Source organism: Sphaeramia orbicularis, chromosome 17, assembly GCF_902148855.1.
Source record: "Sphaeramia orbicularis chromosome 17, fSphaOr1.1, whole genome shotgun sequence".
Taxonomy (NCBI): Eukaryota; Metazoa; Chordata; class Actinopteri; order Kurtiformes; family Apogonidae; genus Sphaeramia; species Sphaeramia orbicularis.
In genome coordinates, this window is record NC_043973.1 from 24,825,355 (window position 1) to 24,847,122 (window position 21,768).

The 21,768-nt window shown below is 34.5% G+C and overlaps 1 protein-coding gene across 5 annotated transcripts in view; it reads right to left on the minus strand.

Annotated features, from left to right (window-relative positions):
* dpp6b (dipeptidyl-peptidase 6b) overlaps nt 1-21,768 on the minus strand; it is a 135,185-nt gene that overhangs the window by 42,667 nt on the left and 70,750 nt on the right. For all 5 annotated transcript variants that reach the window (XM_030161236.1, XM_030161234.1, XM_030161239.1 and 2 more), the window contains exons 3-7: nt 16,827-16,925; nt 2,881-2,975; nt 2,708-2,782; nt 2,561-2,613; nt 2,043-2,124 (exon numbers count right to left, since the gene is read on the minus strand). In XM_030161236.1, coding sequence (XP_030017096.1) covers nt 2,043-2,124; nt 2,561-2,613; nt 2,708-2,782; nt 2,881-2,975; nt 16,827-16,925 — 404 coding nt within the window. The remainder of the gene's footprint in view (nt 1-2,042; nt 2,125-2,560; nt 2,614-2,707; nt 2,783-2,880; nt 2,976-16,826; nt 16,926-21,768) is intronic.

Here is a 21,768-nt window from a genome sequence, read left to right on the forward strand (position 1 = left end):
TTTGCTTGAAAAATTAAATGCATGATGTCCAGCTGAGTGAATATTTTTGCAACTCCATGAAAAATAGGTTCATAAAAAAAATTTCTCGCATTGTTTTTTTCATGTTTAAAGAGGAATAAAAACACCCAGAAAAAATATCTTAATTAGGGTCAAAAAACAGTATTCAAAATCTCTCTGAAGGGACATTTTAGAGCACAGGTGTCAAACATGTGGCCCGGCTCACCAAAGGGTCCAATCCGGCCCCTGGGATGAATTTGTGAAATGTAAAAATTACACTGAAGATGTTATCAATCAAGGATGTTCAATCTAAAGTGGTAAACCAGTAAAATATTATCATAACAACCTATAAATAATGAAAAAAAAGCTATTTTTTCTTTTTGTTTTAGTGTCAAAAAAATAAAATTACACAAAAATGTTTACATTTACAGACTAGCCGTTCACAAAAAATATGAACAACCTGAAATGTCTTAAGAGAAGCACGTAGTATTTTAACAATATTCTGCCCATTATTAAATGTTTTGTGTATTTGTAGATCCACTGTGATCTGTAAGTTGTAATGTACATGTATAAATAATAAACTGAGGTGTAATATTGTTAAAATTGCACTTATTTTTCTTAAGAATTTTCAGGTTGTTCATATTTGTTCATGCTACGTTCAAGTACGGTTCGTAGATGTAAACATTTTCATTATGGAATTTTACTTTTTTCACTCAAAAAACATAGAGACAACTTTGGAGTTGATATTATTTATAAGTTCTTATCCTATTATTTACATTATTTTAATGGTCCGGCCCACTTTATTTCATGTTAGGCTGTATGTGACCCCTGAACTAAAATGAGTTCGACACCCCTGTTTTAGAGACAATTTGACCCACATTTTTACTGTTAAATTCCTTTTTGCTTTAGTTGGACCATAAGGGATCATCCAAAACAAGGAGCTACTTTATATTGAAATAAATGTTGGAATGGCGATCAATTAAAGTTCGCTCTCTGATGGGACATTACCGCGTTTTGACCCATTAAGGTTCTCATAATTCATGCATGAAAGGATGAAAAGTAGGGATGTCCGATATTGGCTTTTTTTGCCAAAAACTGATATGCCGATATTGTCCAACACTTAATTTCTGATTCTGATATCTACCGATACCACTGCCGATATATGTAGAATATTAAACTAATTTTAGGTAACATCACATATCTCCTGTCATGGAATTAACTCATCATGCCTAATTTTATTGTGATGCCCCATTGGATGCATTCTCAAATGCAACAAGGCTTTCAAAATGTAAACACTGTCTGTGCAAAGAATACATACTTCAACTTAAGTTGTGGAAAAAATGCCATATTTATTTATTTTCTCTCCCTTCCTCCATGAGTCAATTACAGTGTGGCAACTCTACTGTACAATTTTGAAAACTGCACATTTCTTTCAGCTACAAACAATGCTTCATTTACGCGTCGGTAAATGCCAGCGAAATCAAGGCATTATTTTATCTATTTTAATGATAGGCAAAAAAAAACGATAACGATATTCACTGATATTACATTTTTATGCCAATATTGGGTCGATAATATCGGTGGGCCGATATTACCGAACATCCCTAGTTAAAAGGGATCCAAGTCACCACTATTGTGAATTGACTACATTCAGATTTCCATCCCCATAATGTAAAATAATCACAGCTACACACACACATACACACTTCAGTGACATGTGTTAACCATCCCCTCACTGTCCAAGCTACGGGTTGTGCCACCGAGATGCCATCTGCCACCGTGGCTCTCATGTTTTATCAGAAAGTTAGGAAAGTGGAATTATTTCAGCTTCACGGCGACACTGGGGTCAAAGCTGAGACACTTACTCATGGGGTCATTACAGTTCACCGTCCATAAACCTCTTATCGCTACAACGTTTGTTTGCGCCGTCGAGACAAGCCATAAATCAGGACTGCTCTTCCTGTGCGATGCCAGACCGAGGCTGACAGATCTCTACCGTGTGCCAGTATTTGCTGGGTGTAATCTGCAGGATCCATGCTCCTTACCAGCTGCTGGTCCAGAGGGCCCCATCCAGCAAACTGCAGGACAGCATCGCGCACTTCAGGGGGATTCAGAGGCCAAGTTTCCCTGTGCACACAAAACATTAAAAAGCTGATGCGATATTTGTCTGTAAGCACATTATAGAGACAATGCACAGTTTATATCTGCACACAACTGCAAAGTAAGACCAAAAAAACAAGTCATGTTTTTGGCTTGTTCCCTAACTGTAGGCTTCATCAATCATCCACATGCTTTTTTTTAGCACAAGCTGACTTGGCTTTGCTCACTACAGACACAGAGCAGTAGGGAAATAAGCAGACATAGATGGATGAAATGCTAAAAACAGGCCAGGCTGAAGGTACCACATAAAACAAAATACAACTTTAATGCTTTTCCATAAAGTGGGGGCAATAATAGGCATGTGGAGGTAAAATTGGAGGAGTGTAGGTCAGGCTGACGGCAAAAGCATCCAGTCAAACAGAAATGACAAAAAAAACACACACACAACAGAGTGGAGTCTTACTGTGTGTCGAGGCTGTAAATTATATACTTGGCCACGTAGGAGTGTTGGTAGATCTGCAGAGACACAAGGAATCACAGTGAATATGACAGCAATTTATCACAGATGAAATAAGTTCTGTGAGGTAGCAGAGATGAGAGGTTTTCTCACCGGTTTCACTTCAAATGCAAACAGCACATGTCGCATGTCTGGAGATACTTGATACTTGGCAGCCTTGGCTCTGTCCTGAATAGGAATACAAACAGTATGTTCAACACGCTATTAACAAGTGCAGCAGACGGTGTGCGACTCGTGGAGGAAACACCAGGGGTAATTATACTCACAAAGAGCTGGTTCGGCACCACCACGGTCACCTCTTTTGTGTCGACGTTAAGCTTAACAACATCCCCATCCCTTGTACGATACATGAGTTCATTGTCTGCAAATGACAAATGAAAAACGTTAAAGAGGAAAAAAACACACTGGCTGTTGTCCTCTGTTTAACCCTTATCCCATAAAGACCCAGTGTTACTTTTGTGGCAGTTTTCTCTCTATTTAACCTGTCATAAGTGATTAACCACCATTTATTATAATATTAGCCTCTGCATTTTGCATTTTTCAGCGTAAATCAGATATTTTTTGCCTATATTTAATTTACTGATCATGTAGATCAGGGGTGTCAAACTCATTTTCGTTCAGGGGCCACATTCAGCCCAATTTGATCTCAAGTGGGCCGGACCAGTAAAATAATAACAGTGAAAAAAGTAAAATTATATTATGATCAGGTTTACATCTACAAAGTTTCCTTAAAAATCTGAAAAACATGAACAACTTGAACTGTCTTAAGAAAAACAAGTGCAATTTTAACAATATTATGCCTCGGCTTATCAGTTTATCATTTACACATGTGCATTACAATCGTACAAAATATTTAGTAACAGGCAGAATATTGGTAAAATTGCATTTACTTTTCTTAGGACATTTCTGTTTGTTCGTATTTGTTCAGGTTATTCACATTTTTTGTAAACGTATAATTTGGTAATGTAAACATTTTCATGTAATTTAACTTTTTTACACCAAAAAAACATATAAAATTTGGGGTTGTCATTATTTATAGGGTATTATGATAATATTTTACTGGTATGACCCACTTAAAATCTAATTGGACTGTATGTGTCTGTATGTGAAACCTGAATTAAAATGATTTTGACACCATCGATTGTTAATATCTTCAGTGTAACTTTTGCATTTTAACTTACAGATCACAGTGGATCTACAAATGCACAAAACATTTAGTAACAGGCAGAATATTAGTAAAATTGTACTTATTTCTGCTAAGACATTTCAGGTTGCTCATATTTTTCCAGGTTATTCACATTTTTTGTGAAATTATACTTTTTTTTTTAGCGTAAATACATGAAAATATTTACATTTACAAAGACAAAAAATTGGAGTTGTCATTATTTATATGTTATTATGATAATATTTTACTGGTCCTGCCCACTTGAGATTGAATTGGTCTGAATGTGGAACCTGAACTAAAAGGATTGTTAATATCTTAGTGTAATTTTTCCATTTCACTAATTCATCCCAAGGGCCGGATTTGACCATTTGGCAGGCCGTATTTGGCCCCTGGGCCACATGTTTGACACCTGTGATGTAGATGTTTATGAAAACTTAGAGTAAATTCAAATTAGTGATGAAAGTCATACGCTGCTTTAAAAGTAATACAAGAGGGATCAACTAAAACAAACTAAAACCAAACACAAAAATTATAATTGGCAAATTGTCAACTGAATGGGGTAATACACTATATCACAGGTGTCAAACATGCTGCCCGGGGGCAAAATCTGGCCAACCAAAGGGTCCAGTCCGGCCCTTGGGATGAATTCGTGAAATGGAAAAATTACACTAAGATATTAACAATCCTTTTAGTTCAGGTTCCACATTCAGACCAATTCAATCTCAAGTGGGCAGGACCAGTAAAATATTATCATAATAACATATACATAATGACAACTCCAATTTTTTCTCTTTGTAAATGTAAATATTTTCATGCATTCACGCTAAAAAAAAGTATAATTTCACAAAAACCGTGAATAACCTGGATAAATATGAGCAACCTGAAATGTCTTAACAGAAATAAGTACAATTTTACTAATATTCTGCCTGTTTCTAAATGTTTTGTGCATTTGTAGATCCACTGTGATCTGTAAGTTATAACGTACATGTGTAAATGATAAACTGAGGCATAATATTGTTAAAATTGCACTTTTTTTTTTTTTTTTGAGTTTGTTCATGTTATTCATGTTGTTCGAAAGGATAGTTTGTAGATGTAAACCTTTTCATAATGTAAATTTACTTTTTTTTGCTCTAAAACATAGAGAAAAATTTGGAGTTCACATTATTTATATATTTATTTATATATTATTATGTTATTATTTTACTGGTTTGGCCCACTGCAGATGAAATTTAGCTGAATGTGGCCGATGAACTAAAATGAGTTTGACACTCCTACACTATATGAACAAAAGTAATGACATATGGACAATTGTAGAAGTTCCTAAATGGTTTATCACCATTTATTACAATATTATTCTCTGTATTTTGCATTTTTCAGTGTAAATCAGGTATTTTTGCCTACATTTAATTTACTGATCATGTACATGTTTATGAAAACTCAGAGTAATTTCAAAGGTTATTATTTTACAACTAGAGAAAACTGAAGAATAAGTGACTTTTTCAGCAAGGAGATCAATGACTGAACAAAAAATCAAGCATCTACAACTTGTGTCATTGATCCAACTCTGTGGGTTTTACTGGTGAATCAATGTTGTAGAAGATGACAGTGTTTCCATGTTCACTACGTCCAAATGGGTCATATCTGATGACCATGAAAAAATGACAAACTGCATTTTACACCAGTTATTTACATGTATTGATAGCATTAGTGGATCCACAGGTATTAAACTGTTTAGATCAGTAGATGGTTTTGGTCGGCGGTGGTTGTTTGGGTCTTTATGGGTTAAACTGAGTTTTATACAACCACAAGATCACAGACCATGGAGCTCAGTGTTTTGGTGTTTTTACTGTATTCTGTAAGAACCAGGAAAAGCAAAAAATAATCAATAGACAATGTTAAAAAATAAACAAAGCTGAAAATAACAAGAAGATATCCAAGGCAGTTTGATACAAAAATAAAAATCATTGCTGCCTACAGGGAAACCACCGCCAACATGTTTAGAGTACACAAAGTCCTCATCTGAGCATGATACCATGGACATGTACTCAATTTTACAACAGAAAAGAAAGGAAAAAAAAAAAATAGAAGGTAAAGAAAAGGAATAAAACCTTCCCTATCAGTCATCTATTATCTACCATGTTTGACTTACAGAAGTATCCATCTATGTCCTTTGTATTATCATCCTGCTTTTGTTTTGTTTGGGTTTTTTTGCCTTTTTTTTTATTTCATCCTTTGCGTTCACACTCACTGACAGTCCTATGGGGTCACATGATTAGCATCACATGACACATGAGGGTTGTAAAATTGAGTGCATGCCTTTTGTATTATTCCCAGATAATGTGTAGTTGAAAGGCAGTGGCAATGGTTTCCCTATAAACGATAAAAGACTTATTTTTGCATCAGAACACCTCAGATATTAGTTCTTCCTGTTGCTTAGTTTTTGTCCATTGAATACTGATTATTTGTTTCCCACTTTTCTTACACTATTATACCCCTGTTTTTAATAATTCCAACCACCTGATTCCTTTGCACAGATCAACATTTTATACTTTTGACTCTGAAGCTTCCTCTATTAGCATCTCTTCTAACAATAGAATCATATTCAATCATTTCTGTGTTTAATTAGCTTATCTCATTTCAATAATAGGCAAGTGGTGCCAGGCACAACAAATCCCGCATGTGTTGTAGCTAATTTTGGCATCGATCCAGCTGATGTCATTATGTTTATGCATGTGCTGATGTTAGCATAGACATAGAAAGCAGAGACAGACTTTTGACCATTATATGCAAATGGTAAAAAAAAAATAGTTTAAAAATTCATTTAAAAAATTGAACTTTGACCTACTTTTCTCAAAATGTAATCAAATCTGGGTCACTGGCAATCTATAAACCTAATCTGGTATGAATGTGACAAATAGTTTTACAGCTTAAGTGTTGACAAACAAATAAACCAAAGAAACAAGTAGTGCCAGGCACAACAAACCCCACCCCTCACATATATTGTAGCTTATTTTGGCATCGATCCAGATGTTATCATGTCTATGCTTGTGGTGATGTCAACATATCAATTGCCTCTATATATGTGCCAAGTTTGAAGCAAATTGAAACAAAATGGATGTTTTTATAGACATTTGAAATTTCCCCATTATAAGTAAATGGGAGGAAAAAAAAGATTTTAAAAATTCATTAAAAAATTGAACTTTGACCTACTTTTCCCAAAATGTCATGACATCTATTCTGGGTCACTGGCAGTCTATAAATCCAATTTGGTATGAATTCAACAATTAGTTTTGCTGCTAGAATATTAACAATCAAAGAAACAAACAAACCAAACCAAAAACAACACCCCTTGCCTCCTCTTTGGGGGGTGGGGTAACAAACATCAAGAACAGGTTTTGACTCAACATCGATGCTTACAGGTGGCAGAAATTTCCATAAGCCAGGTTACTTATACATCTCTATTTTACAACTTCATACAAACCCTCTCACAAAAATAACAGAATTGCTCAGACCAATATACGACATTAAAGGGTCCCATATTCTATAAAATACATAGTATCTATTATGTAACTTACTTGTCAAATAGTCTAATGAGATATATAACCTCCTAAGACCCAGGAAATATCAGCAAAGGACAAGCTTTTTTTTATTTTTTATTAAATAAGTGTCTATATTGGAAACATCATGATGCAATAGTTTATTCAGATGCAGTTTTTTACTTTTTTATGGAATGTCCTTTGTGGTGGACAGTTTTCTTTTCTTTTTGTATAAAGTTGTGTAACTCTTGTCCACAAATGTAGACAGAAAACTCATAGCTGGGTCTTAGGAGGTTAAAGTCCAAACCTCTGCCACTGTGTTTTACATGACACTTTATCTGTTGTGCTGTCTAAAAGAACACATTTTCATAATTTCATAATGTATAATCCATATCATTTAAAATATCTCATCCTAATTATAGGTCATATTTTACTTCAATATAATGCACTCTGTTAAAACACACTCCTGTGGATATGACTCCATCTATGCACATAAAGATCTCAAGTTTGTTTTCCTGCCACCACCTAAACCTTTCTTTATCACTCACATTGTGCTGGAAGAAATAGCTTTACATGCTGAAACCTGGTTAATTGAGGTCAATCTTACTTCTTTTCTTCAGTGATTCAGTTGTCTATATGTAAAAAGCTATTTTAAAACAAGTGGTTCTAGACATAACAAACCCCGCCCCTTGCACGTTTTGTAGCTTATTTTGGCATCAATCCAGCTGATGTCATCATGTCTATGCATGTGCTGGTATCAGCATATCAACTGCTTCTATATATGTGCCAAGTTTGAAGTAAATTGAAACAAAATTGATGTTTTTACAGGCATGTGAAATTTTCCCATTATAAGTAAATGGGAGAAGAAAAAAGATTTTAAAAATTCATTAAAAAAAAAAAAAAAAAAAGAACTTTGACCTACTTTTCCCAAAATCTAATCAGATCTATTCTGGGTCACTGGCAATCTATAAACCAGTGTTTCTCAACCTTGGGTTCAGGACCCCACATGGGGTCACCTGAAATTTCTAGTAATTGATAAAAAATTAAAACTTACTAATAAAATGTTACATTATATAGCCTAAATGTTGCAGAAAATTAGTGTTTATTCGCAACATATTATAGCAAACTACTACACGATCCAAAAAATAACAGTTTTACTGAATAAAATGTGTCTGTTTTGAATGTCTGGGGTCACCTGAAATTTCTAATAATTTATAAAAAAAAAAAAAAAAAAAAAAAAAAAATTGAAATGAAAACTTACTAACAAAAATTTACATTATATAGTCTAAATGTTGTCTAAAATTAACGTTTATTTGCAACATAGTATAGCAAACTATTACATGATCAAAAACAAATTAATTTTAGCCAAAAAAATGTCTTTGTTTTGAATGTCTGGGGTCGACAGAAATTTGTGGTGTTAAAAAGGGGGTAACGAGTCAAAAAAAGGTTGGGAAACACTGCTGTAAACCAAATTTGGTATGAATTCAACCAATAGTTTTGCTGTTAGAGTGTTAACAACAAACAAAGAAACAAACAAACCTAACCGAAAACAATACCCCTTTCCTCCCCTTCGAGAGGTGGGGTAAATATAGGGTGTCCAATCATGCCCCATGTTTCTGTTATTATTACTCTTGTCCTTGTCTTCCTAATCTCTACAACCCAGAAAAGCTTTCAATACAAGAACAAAAAGTGCGCTGAAGCAAAGAAATAGGATTGAATAGTCCTGCACATGATTTGTGCAAGTTAAAGTGTGTTTTGAGGAACTGTGCAGACCTGACAATGAATATTTAAGTATGCTTTATTCTTCAAATGTCAATTTATGAACAGACGTGCACATCTAAATGTTCCTCCAATCATCAATGTGTCTGGCTATAACACTCTGCCGGATTCATTTGACGCCACCTGTTTGGTGCGTAAAATAACTTCCATCCAGCCAAAGAGCCCAGTTTGTTTGTTTAATTTTAGTGCCAAGTGTGAATAACAAGGGACACAAACCAAAACTGACAACATGACCGTGTCCAAAAAGGAAGCCATAATTAAGCCAAATCAATTTTATGAGATTAACTGAGCGAGAAGTTATAGAAAACAGCGGCGATGGTGATTAGGTTGGCATGTTTGTTTCCCTCTATTGTCAGAAAGAAAGTAGAGGTACAGATGTTGTTTGTTGATACATTTTTTTTTTTTCCTGTTGGATGATATTATATTCTGTTATATCTCCAAAATGGGAATGCATCAGACAGTCAGCAGCAGTTCTTTGTTATAGAGATCAGTGTGAAGGTCGAATCCTTTGAATCCGACTCTGTGAGAAACTCAGAGGTGAGTCCAAAGACTACTGAGGCAAGCGGTGATCAAAGAGCAATGGGGATCAATTACGCATTACTGTGAATGAAGCCCACAAAATATTGATGAGGACTACTGAAGTGTGAGGTTGTCCCACTGGGCTCCTTATCAGAAGGTCATTAGCACCAAATGGGACTTGATTGTAGTAACTTAACTGACAAGATGCAAAGTCACACAATTGATTGCAGGGGTTTCGTCAGGTGCTGAGGACATTTTCATCACGGTCGTAATTGAAGGACACAGAAACAGAGGAACCTAACTAATTATATGTTAATAAGCTGCTAATGTAAGTAATCATGGGAACAGTCTGCGCCGTGTAACAGAAGGACGGAATAAAGGTCGGAATGTTTCTGTCGCACAAGTACGAAGTGTGACTTTGCATATGCTTGAGTGATTATGTGTTATGTGACTTTATTTATACCGACAGCGTACATGCATGTAGACAAACTGGCTATGCACAATGCAGTATAACTTTATAGTTTTAACTTATGCTGTTGAAAAACTTCTAACTATGACAAGTATGATCATAAAAACTGAAGCTAGAGACTATAAACCTTTAACACCACATACTGCAGATGAAAGCTTTTTGTCTGTAATGTAATATTTTGCCCAGGGAAACTAACTACGTATAAAAAAAAAAATGAATAAATGCTGCCTGGTTAATTTGAAGAAAGAGCCTCAAAGTTAAAAACTTAACAACTTCTAAAGATTCGAAACCTTCTTTTCTTTTTGTTTCACTCCGTTTTCAAACTGGAGGACTTTTGAAGCCCACTTTAACATTAACTATTTATAAAACTGCCTCAGTAACCCTTATCACTGAGTTTTAGATTCTGTTAAATCATCAGTATTTTATCCTTGGCTGAATAAAAGGATTTCAGGGACATTATAAACATTTTAAACACACTGAAGGGCACGCAGAGACAGCATGCGTCCACCAAAGCCTATAGTCCACTCGTCTTCTTGCTCCACATTATTAAACCACAAACAAAACACAAATCGTTAGCTGTGTTTATGCTCCTTGTTTTTTTGTTTTTTTTTTTACAAACTGGTAGCACTGCTTAGTTTAATGGATGGCTGGATGGATGTCATGTCATATTCCATAAGACACAAAAAAAAGACAGAAATAAAGGTGGGACAACAGCGACAATGCAAATTTTTAGAAACCAGTGGAAAGAATAATAAGAAAAATGTGCATCATCTTTAAAGCTTAAAAGAAATATAAGAAGGATCAACTAAAACAAACTAAAAACACAAAAAATATAATTGCAAAATTGTCAAATGAATGGGGTAATACACTACATGGACAAAAGTAATGGCATATGGATAATTGTGGCAGTTCCTAAATGATTTATCACCATTTATTATAATATTATCCTCTGTATTTTGCATTTTTCAATGTAAATCAGGTATTTTTCTATATTTAATTTACTGATCATGTAGATGTTCATGAAAACTCAGAGTAACTTCGGAGGTTATTAATTCACAACAGAGAAAACTGAAGAAAAAGTGACTTTTTCCAGCAAAGATAGCAATGACTGAACATAAAAATAAAGATTTACAACTTGTGTCATTGATCAAACTCAATGGGTTTTACTGGTGAATCATTGTTGTTGAAGGTGACGGTGTTTCCATGTTCACTACAGAGCCTCTGAACATCCAAACACAACAACAAACACAAAAAAATAAAATTGGTAAGTTGACAGCTGAATGGATAAAAGTACATGGATAAAAGTAATGACATAAAAGTATTTCATTGCTAAAATAGGCTGGGATACAAAACCATAATGACAGTAATAAAAAATTCTCTATTTTGCCTTTAGGGTAATTTTTTTTTTTCAACTATCATCTAAAACACTTAAAAAGTGCTTTACAGTTTGTTTTCACTTAAGTTGACTTTTTTAATCATTATAATTGTTTTAATATTCCTGTAATATTTGTCACATTCTGACCATAAATAATCGTTTTAGTAACAATAAACCATCTGGTTAATTAAACTCTTACTCTGGAAGAAAAACCAGCCTAAAAACTTGAAAGAAATATTGATTTGACATTTATTATGATAATTACTGACAACTGGCACACATGTTATTATTATATAAATTTCAACAGGAATGTCCATATATAGTGTACGTGTGTGTTTGTGTGTGTAACCCTCCTGTTGTGTGTTGTGCATTGCCCTCTATTAACAACACATTTTTAATGACAATCACTCCACTCAGTATTTGCAGAAATAACTCTGGTTCACTGATCCAATAAGGTTTATAGACACTTAAATAGATCCAGTTCAAGGACTAGAACTAATTTGGTAAAGATCTGTGAATTGCATTTCTCATCTCGCACAATGTTTCCCTCTAGCACCAACATGGACGTCATGGCACATTTCACCCCATTCTTCCACTGAAGGGAAAAGCGTAAAAAGAGGTGATCACTGAAGTCACCACAAGTCAGACCATACTGAGAACAGCAGCTTGTGGAGAGAGAAAGACATTATCTCGTCTTTTTATTTATGCATTTTCAGTGTTAGAATTTAAACACTTTTATGACAAACGGTGACGTTCCAGATCAGCAAAATTACAGATACAAGACGCAACTTGGACCAGTTGTAGTACTATCCTGGAACACTAAATGCCAGTGGTTCACACTTTGCTGCTGTGAACAACAACTTCAGTCTTAAAATAAAATTAGTTTCTTCTGCAAAAACTACAAAAATACTTTGCTTCTTTTTCTGCCGAACAGCAGAGGGCACTGAGTCAGTTGATCTAACATTCATGAGCTCAGCTGGCAGCTTCCTCCTCATTTCCTTGTCAAGGTTATAGAGGCCAAAGCAAACCCGTTTTACATCTGTTCAACCTCAGCCACATCGTTGTACGCCTGGTAGTACAAAACACGCTCAAGTTGTTCTACATGCAGTTTATGCTTAGGGTAGTTTTTGCAATGGAGATGACAATTTGGTTGTGTCAATAGAATGTTTTATACTCAAAACTGTAGTATAAATAATCCTAATGGAGCTCATAGACGTCAGTGCACGACTGTTCAGGTCAGTGAGATGCATATTTACTATTAACCCTTTCATGGATGAATTATCAGAACCTTAGTCAAGATTTTTTTTCCTGAATATTTTTATTCCTCCTTAGGCATGAGAAAAACAATCCAATTTAAAATTTTTTATGACCCTATTTTTTTAAGGCGTTACAAAAATGTCCACTCAGCTGGACGCCATGCTTTAAATTTTTGAAGCAAAGAAACCATCATCAGAAAGTAGTAGTAGTCGTAATTGTAATTCGTTTGTCCATTTAACAAAGCACGATATATACCAGTGGTTCTCAATCTTTTTCTGTCGGGCCCCCCTTTGGAGCACGAAAAATCTCCAAGCCCCCCTCAACCCCAACAACATTGTACCTGTGGTGCAATTATTACTTTTATTGAAAGAAACATCAATAACCTAAGAATACTTTTTGCTTTTCCTTGAATAATTTGTTGTGCAAATTAAAAAATAATGTAGATTTTTGATTGAACAATACAAATGAACTCAACAAGACTGCTCCCTGAGACATTATTTTTCAAAATAAAAATAGGAAATGTGTAATTATCTTACAGCTATGACAGTAAGGTACTTTTTTTTAGAACAACAAACACATTTTGGTAACAAAGATGAACATTTTAACAATATCAGTGGCTGCAAAGAGAACATCAAAGTGCAAACTGTACAAACTATGCAAAAACAGAAACATTGCACATTTTTCTTTTCCAGTCCAGTCCTTGTCCACTCTCCAAACCTAAACTCTTGGTCTAGTCTAGTGACAGATCACCATGGCAGTAGATTTGTTTGTTGTATGTCCCTAAAATGAGTCCAGGGTGCTCCAACACTAAAACATTAGTTCCACCTGATACAGGTTCGAACCTGAAGAAAAAATAAACACCTAGGAATGATCCCATGCCCCCCCGGCAAGTCTTTGCGCCCCCTTGGGGGGGGGGGGGGGGACCCACCTTTTGAGAAACACTGATATGTACATACATACAGTTTGGATTTCTATATTAAACATGGGTGAAAAGGCGTAGGCTGAAACAACAGCTTATTTATGCCTATTTACAAGAAGGAAAGCTGCAGAAACAAAACAAAATAACAAGATGGCACCATTTTAAACAATAATATAATAAAACAAATAATATAATCCAAGCAAAATCTTAGATTCATACTAATAATTGGCTTACTTTATCCTAATATTTAATGTTTATTGAATACCTTAGTTTTAAACATCCTTTTAAATGTGGTGAGTGATGTGTATGTTTTTAATTCTTTATCATAATTTACATACTGTGTGTAAACTATGAAATAAAAGTATATTTCATTCAGCAAATCTGATGTTTTCTCGCATTTTAATAATAATAATAATAATAATAATAATGGATTGGATTTATATAGCGCCTTTCTAGACACCCAAAGCGCTTTACATTATTGACCCATTATTCATTCGCTCTCACATTCTCCCTCTGGAGACATTTAACATTCTCTATTACTAGTTATTACTCACTTCATGGAGATAATATACAACAAAAAAAAGTTTTTGAATAAGAAAACTGTTACTTACAATCTAATAACAATTAGCAATGGATTTACACTAAAACATGTTACTGCAGATTAGGTTTATCAAGAACAGCAAAGTTATAGTAATGATATGAATTGCAGTTTGTGGGATGGTGCATAAGCATCCACTGTGTTGGCTGATATGGAACTAAAACAACAAAACCCATGAATATACAAGAGAACAGCTGGAGAATACCTGTCCACTGTAGTGAGCAGTATGCATGAAAGGGTTAAATACAGAAACATTCTGGGGTAACACTTAACACTTAATACATGGGCTACACTTTCTAGAGAAAATGTCCGTCTCTGGTGACGTCTTATGGTTGGGAATTGGGATTTTTCAAGCAGTAAGAGGTTAAGTTTATTCCAACAAATGCTAAACAATTTAACCCTCAAAGACCCAAACAGCTGCTGGAGACAAAAAGCATCTACTGATCTAAAATGTTTCATAACCTTTTAACCTCTAATCCTAGCAATACAAGTAAGTAATTTGTGCAAAATGCAGTTTCTCAGATTTTCACCAGTAACAGATGTGTCTTATTTGGACATTCAGAGACTCCATAGTGAATGAGCAAACAAAGTCATCATGTGAAATATTGATTCATCAATAAAACAAATGTAGTTTGACAAATGGAAGTGGTTGTAGATGCAGGTTTTCATATTCAGTTATGATATATTTTTTCAAATTTTCTTCTTTTTTTTTTTTTTTTTTAACATTTTCGATATAATAACCTTTGAATTTACTCAAAGCTTTTATGAACATATACATAAAGCCAAATTAAATGTAGAAAAATGCCTGAGTTTCACTGAAAAATGCAAAATACAGAAGATATATCCCTCAGGAATGGTTAAATGTAGAGAAACATCCATTTAGAAATCATCTTTAAGGGTTTATATTGAGGTGAGGATATCTCTGTGCATATTATATCAGACGCATTAGACAAATATATTTGGATGCTCTACTACATCTGATCACATTTTACCAAATGTCCATCTCTGGTGACTTCTTGTGGTTGGGATTTAGGATTTTTCAAGCAGTAAGAGGTTAAGTTTATTCCAACAAATGCTAAACAATTTAACCCTCAAAGACCCAAACAGCTGCTGGAGACAAAAAGCATCTACTGATCTAAAATGTTTCATAACTTTTTAACCTCTAATCCTAGCTATACAAGTAACTAATTTGTGCAAAATGCAGTTTCTCAGATTTTCACCAGTAACAGATGTGTCTTATTTGGATATTCAGAGACTCCATAGTGAATGAGCAAACCCCGTCATCTAGTGAAACATTGATTCATCAGTAAAACAAATGTAGTTTGACAAATGGAAGTGACTGTAGATGCATGTTTTCATATTCAGTTAGTGATATATCTTATCAAATTTTCTTCTTTTTTTTAAATTTTGGATATAATAACCTTTGAATCTACTCAATGCTTTTAAGAAACATCTACATAAAACCAAATTAAATGTAGAAAAATGTCTGGGTTTCACTGAAAAATGCAAAATTCAGAAGATATATCCCTCAGGAATGGTTAAATGTAGAGAAACATTCATTTAGAAGCTGTCTTTAAGGGTTTCTATTCAGGTAAGGATATCTCTGTGCATATTATATCAGACACATTAGACAAATATACTTGGATGCTCTACTGCGGGGGTTCCCAAAGTGGGTTACCTGTACCCCCAGGGGTACTTGGAAGAAACCCAGGGGGTACTTCTTGGGAAAAATACATTAAATAAGTCATCATGTACCAATGACAAAATAAATAATGTGAATTAATGCTGAAATATAAAACACAATAAATACATTCATATAATAGTTTTATTGTCAATCATCTTGTTTAAGTTTTGGTAACACTTTAAGAACATTTCTATTTTATATTATTCAAAATGAGTTTATTTGAGTAGCTAAGTAATTATTTTTTGTTGATGACAGGTTCATTTATTGATTAATAACCAATTTTTTTTTTTGTTACCAGTGAAAGAGGGCACTTTTCAGTTTATACTTTGCACACAAAATTTTCTTAAAAAATGTGTTATTTTTTATATATTACAGTTAAATATAGGCATATGTAAATATAAACAGACACCTTTGGCACAGGAGCTAATTTTGACTAATTTTTTTCAATCAAAAATGCTAAAGCGAGAGTTGGGGGTACTTGGCTAAGAAAAGTGTATTTCAGGGGGTACTCCACTGTAAAAAGCTTGAGAACCACTGCTCTTTTATATCTGGTCACATTTTACAGCATTCAGCATTTTTCTTGCAATTCCTACCCACAATCCTCTGCATGTTAAACCTTTATAATCCAGTAGGTGGCAGTACGAAGGTCAAAGTTCAAGTCAACATGCTAAGATAATGTATTATGACCCAACTCTTTGCAAACTCCATGCAACAGCACACACTTTGTAAGTCAACTGTGGCATGTGTTAAAAGTACAAAGGAAAAGTTTGTGATTTGAAGCTCAGCCTGTGAATGAATTAAATACCAGCTATCTATCCTGAGCTACAGACTGACAAAGCTGTGTCTGGAATTGTTCTCGTCTTTGAAATGAGAGACAGATGCTAAATGCCAAAAGCAGACTGTTCACTCACCGCTGAGCCATTTGGCGTCTGGGTCATGAATGCGAAGGTCTGGACCATAGACATCCTCTACCGTCACTTTCTTCTTAAGGGCAAGACTGTCATCTTCACCTGTCAAGCGAATCACAAAAACATCAATACCAACAGCAATAAAACCCAGACGCACAACATCACATATACGTTTGATGATGACTTTTAAAGGGAAACTCATAAAAGGAATTCACCTTCTAAGCTTAAAACTTTCAGATGCTTACCATACTCTGTATCAGTGATTCTCAACTGGGGGATCGTGATCCAAAAGTGGGTCGCAAAACCCTTTTCAGTGGGTCGTGGGTCTTTGTCTGGGCTAAAAATAGTGTTAAGAAACCAATCCTGTGCTTTATTTTTAAGGGTTTTTTTTAATCTTTTATGTAGCTGTCCATTCACACTCCCCAACAGTAGGTGGCGGTAATGGGCTGTAATAATAATTAACACCAGACGTTTGACAGCATAAAAGAAGACCCAAAAGTTTATATTCAAATCATGTCGTAACTGAGGTATGACAATGACTACAGCAGATATGGTTTTACCTACACTGAGAAAAAAAACCTCAGTGTTTTTAATACTTGAATAAGTGACTGAATGCACTTCTTTTTTTTTTTTTTTTTTTTTTTTTTTTTTACATATATTTATTGTATTTTTCATTCATACAAAACCATCAAACACCATGAACATCTTGAAAATGGCAGAGAAGAAATAGACAGTAATTATATATGTATATATATATATATATGTATATATATACATACATATATATGTGTGTGTGTGTGTGTGTATATATATATACATATAAGGCAAAATAAATACATAACTACATGAAATGAAAATAAATAAAATTAATATCAAAAAAATGACACAGTTATAGTGCTGGGAGTGTCGAATAGAAACAACAAATTAAATTACATAATAAATAAAACTTAGGTATAGAGTTGAAATAAAACTGTACATGTACATTCCCACAGTAAATGAAATATCATCCCAATTAGTCAGTTATTCACTACCCCTTCAATAGCACCATTCTTAATTAATTCTAGGAAAAATCTTCCAAATGTTATAGAATTCTGAAGCTCTCTCTCTATCTGTATATGTCAGTTTCTCAAGAGCCAAACTTGAGGTTAAAACTGAATGCACTTGAAATTTTTTAACTGAGTGAGCATTTTTGGTTTTGATTAAAATGTACCTAATTTAGCGTTAGTCTGCTGATCAATTTGGTTTGTCATTACACTTGTCTTCTGTGTTGTCATACTGTGATATTCTGTATTATCTCAGGTTCAGTAGATTAGATTAGATTAGATTAGATTAGATTAGATTAGATTAGATAGAACTTTATTGGGGGAGGCAATACACACCATCTTTTGACTAAATTTGATAAGCTTAACTGTTATCAATTTGGGTCACTGCTTGTCATTGAGGCAGTGTTTCTCAACCTTGGGGTTGGGACCCCACATGGGATCGCTTGGAATTCAAATGGGTTCACCTGAAATTTGTAGTAATTGATAAAAATAAAAATAAAAATTTACTAATAAAAAATATATGGTGAGTTGAGAGACACAGTCACAGTACATAAAAGGCATGACAAACTCTGAAGCTGAAACTGAAGCACTGTGGTACTGTTTATCTTTCAAATGTTCATTGTGGTCAGTTTCAGATGCTTCAGCTCTTTCATAATTCATAGTTTGAGTTATTGTTTGTTCAGTATTAATTGTCAGCCTTGTAAATCCAAGCTGGACTGACTGTACATATCCTGACCAAGGAAAATAAAATTCTCGCTTTACTGCCTCCGTCCATAATAATCTACATTATATAGACTAAATGTCATCTAAAATTAACGTTTACTTGCAACATAGTATAGCAAACTATTGCATGATCAAAAACAAATTAATTTTAGCAAAAAAAAAAAAAGTCTCAGTTTTGAACATCTGAGGTTGCCAGGCATTTGTGATGTTAAAATGGGGTCACAAGCCAAAACAGGTTGGGAACCACTGGATTAAGGGGTGACAGTGGGTCCTGAAGCCAGACCAGGTGAGAACCACTGCTCTATATTATCCATACAGTGTCTTGTTTTAGGTGCAGTTGTTTCCATGTGTAGATTTTGGCTAGTCTGTTTCACTGTGATAACTGTGTGCATGTTTCTGTGTTTTTTCCATCAGTGTCTTGTTTACTCAGGGGCCACAGCCTCACACTATAGGCTGTCACCTCCTCGAAACAAAATGTTCTTCTTCCTTCTCCAGAGATTGCACTTCCAACAGACACTCTGCACTTCAGGTAGAGCAATTTAGAGCGAGGCAGAGACAAGAAAGCGCCCCCTGGTATTGCTCTATTGATCTAAAAGCATCAGTTCACATGTGCCTCCATCGTTTTTTAACCATAGGGGATGACTCCTTCCATTCCCAAAACTCAAAATGAGATCTGAAGCTGACAGCTGAACTGCAGGTGGGGCATACAAGAATGGCGCTACACCAATGAGTCAGTGTGTATGTGAGGATAAGACGCAGCAAGTGTCTTTTAACTGTCTTCTAGCGTACCTTCACTCAGGAAACAACGGCTAGACACGAGTTGTCACAATATCTGACAGCCCGGTCTTACTGTACATATCAGTAAGTTGACAGATTCTTCAGCGGGCGTCACATCGTGGCTGAGCAGGGAGATCTGAGTGTGTAAATACCACATCAGCCATTGTCAAGTGTTTATCGACGTGAAAAAAACTGAGAATTTCTCTCGTCTGGCAAGATGCTGCCGAGTGAGAGGAGAAACCTAATTTCCAACGTGAGCCAAATCACATTTCTGAAGCTGTGCCAATCTGACAAATGGCTAGAACCATTACTGCATAATCTTCTTCTTTAAACAGGCTTGAATGGTATTACACATTAAAAGGCTCATTTCCCACTGAGGCGTTGACCCCGCCTCAATGTAAAACCACTATACAATCATCAACCAGAGAAAGCATGTCGCCAATAAAGCCTTGCACCGGTAGAAGCAATCTTATCAAATTGAAATAGCTGCCTGTGAAAAAAAACAGCCACAGGGATAAAGAAAATAGTTTCATTGAAGGCCATTTATTTACACTGAATTTAAAGTTCTTTGTTGTCGTTCATAATCCGACTGCAAACAGGTGCATATGAATACTGTATGTGGATAAATGTGTTTGTTATTAAACAGCACTGTTGAAGAAAGTACTCAGATCTTTTTTTCTTTTTTTTTTTTTTTTGAGTTGAAGTAGCAACATGTTACTGTACAAAAATTCAATAATTGCCCTTCAGCGTAGTCTAATTCTGGTCTAAGAGAATAAATGGTCTGAGAGGACACAAGACATATGCATCTACACTGCAAAACGTGATTTCTAAGAAAGTTAAAAAAAGCCTTATTTCTACAACATTTGTCTTATTTTTTATCAAAATAAAAAAAAAGCTTGCCAAGGATTTTTTAGCATAAGAAAAACATTCCTATCTTAAAAAAATAACCTAACTTCTCCTGCTAATATCAAGCTGTACCAGTAACCAGGTATGACAATATTTTTGCCAATTATCTCAGCAAAGGATCCAGATTGTTTTCCTTATTTTAAGACTGAAACCACTTGCACAATTTCTCAATTGAAGAATCTTAAGACATGACAGAAACTAACTCTTTTTTAACCACTTATTGTTATTTACTGGCTTAAAACACAGTATAACAGTTTAGCGTGACCTTTGACTAATTTGAAAAATGACTGAAAAATTCCCATGGCCAGTAGGAATGTCATAGTGACATGAAACCAAAGCCCAATTTTTTCTCTCATTCCCTCCCGTGTTAAATGTCTGTCACTAACATATTTGACAAACTCCATATTCCCACAATCACTGTTTATTCAGTTGTGACTTTTTTTCTACATATTATACATCAATATATTCATAAGACTCACCACAAGTCTCACCTACAAGAATTTTGGATTGTTTTGTTTTGTTTTGTTTTATTCAAGATTTTTTTTTTTTTGCTTAATTCAAGCAAAAAAAAAAAAAATCTGCCAATGGAACAAGTGAAAATTTTCTAGGCAAGATTTCTTGAAATAAGATTTTCAAGACCTAATGTCTAAAAATAAGTTTTTATATCTCACTGAAAAGTTACTCTTTAGGTGATTATGTCTTATTTTAAGTGTGATGAGACATTTTGACTAGAATTGAGAAAAATACACTTGGTAAGATTTTGATTTTTGTAGTGTGGATGTGTCACCAGTTCATTTCAGGGCTGACATATAAAGATGAACAACCATTTCATTCAACCAACTGAAATTTAACATATTAGGACGCATGTCTTTGGAGAGTGACTGGAGAGAATTCCACACAGAAAGGCCAAAGTGGTTAGAACCCTGAACCTCCTTCCTGTGAGGTGACAGTGTACTACCGTGTATCATGTACCATGTAATAGAAGATATGCAAACCCTATCAAAATATGTTTTAAAAGAAAAAAAAAAGACATATGGACCTTCAAAACACAGAAAAAGCTGTCAGTCAAAGCTATGAACACGTACATTTGGATTGTTAGTTTTGTAGTTTCACTGCTGTGATGGATTTTCTATCCCCAATGTGGATTTGACAGCAAAGCACATCCATTCAATACTATTTCAGCAGTGGAAGAATAAGTAATAAATGTAGATATTATGAAAATTCATCATGTATTTATGTAATTTCTCTTTTGGGTTTTCATTTGAGAACCCCTGAGATAATGCAGTTACGCACTTTATTGCTTATGATCTCACTATGAAAGAACTAAACCTTTTGATTAAAAAACAATACTGATTTGAAGCTGACTGTATGAACTTAAAAAAGGATTTTGCTATGATGAGAGCTGTGCTTATGGAAATGATCTTCATAACAGACATATATTATAAGTACTGATGCATTAATGTGATTTTTAATAGTGGGGCTCATTTTATTACTTT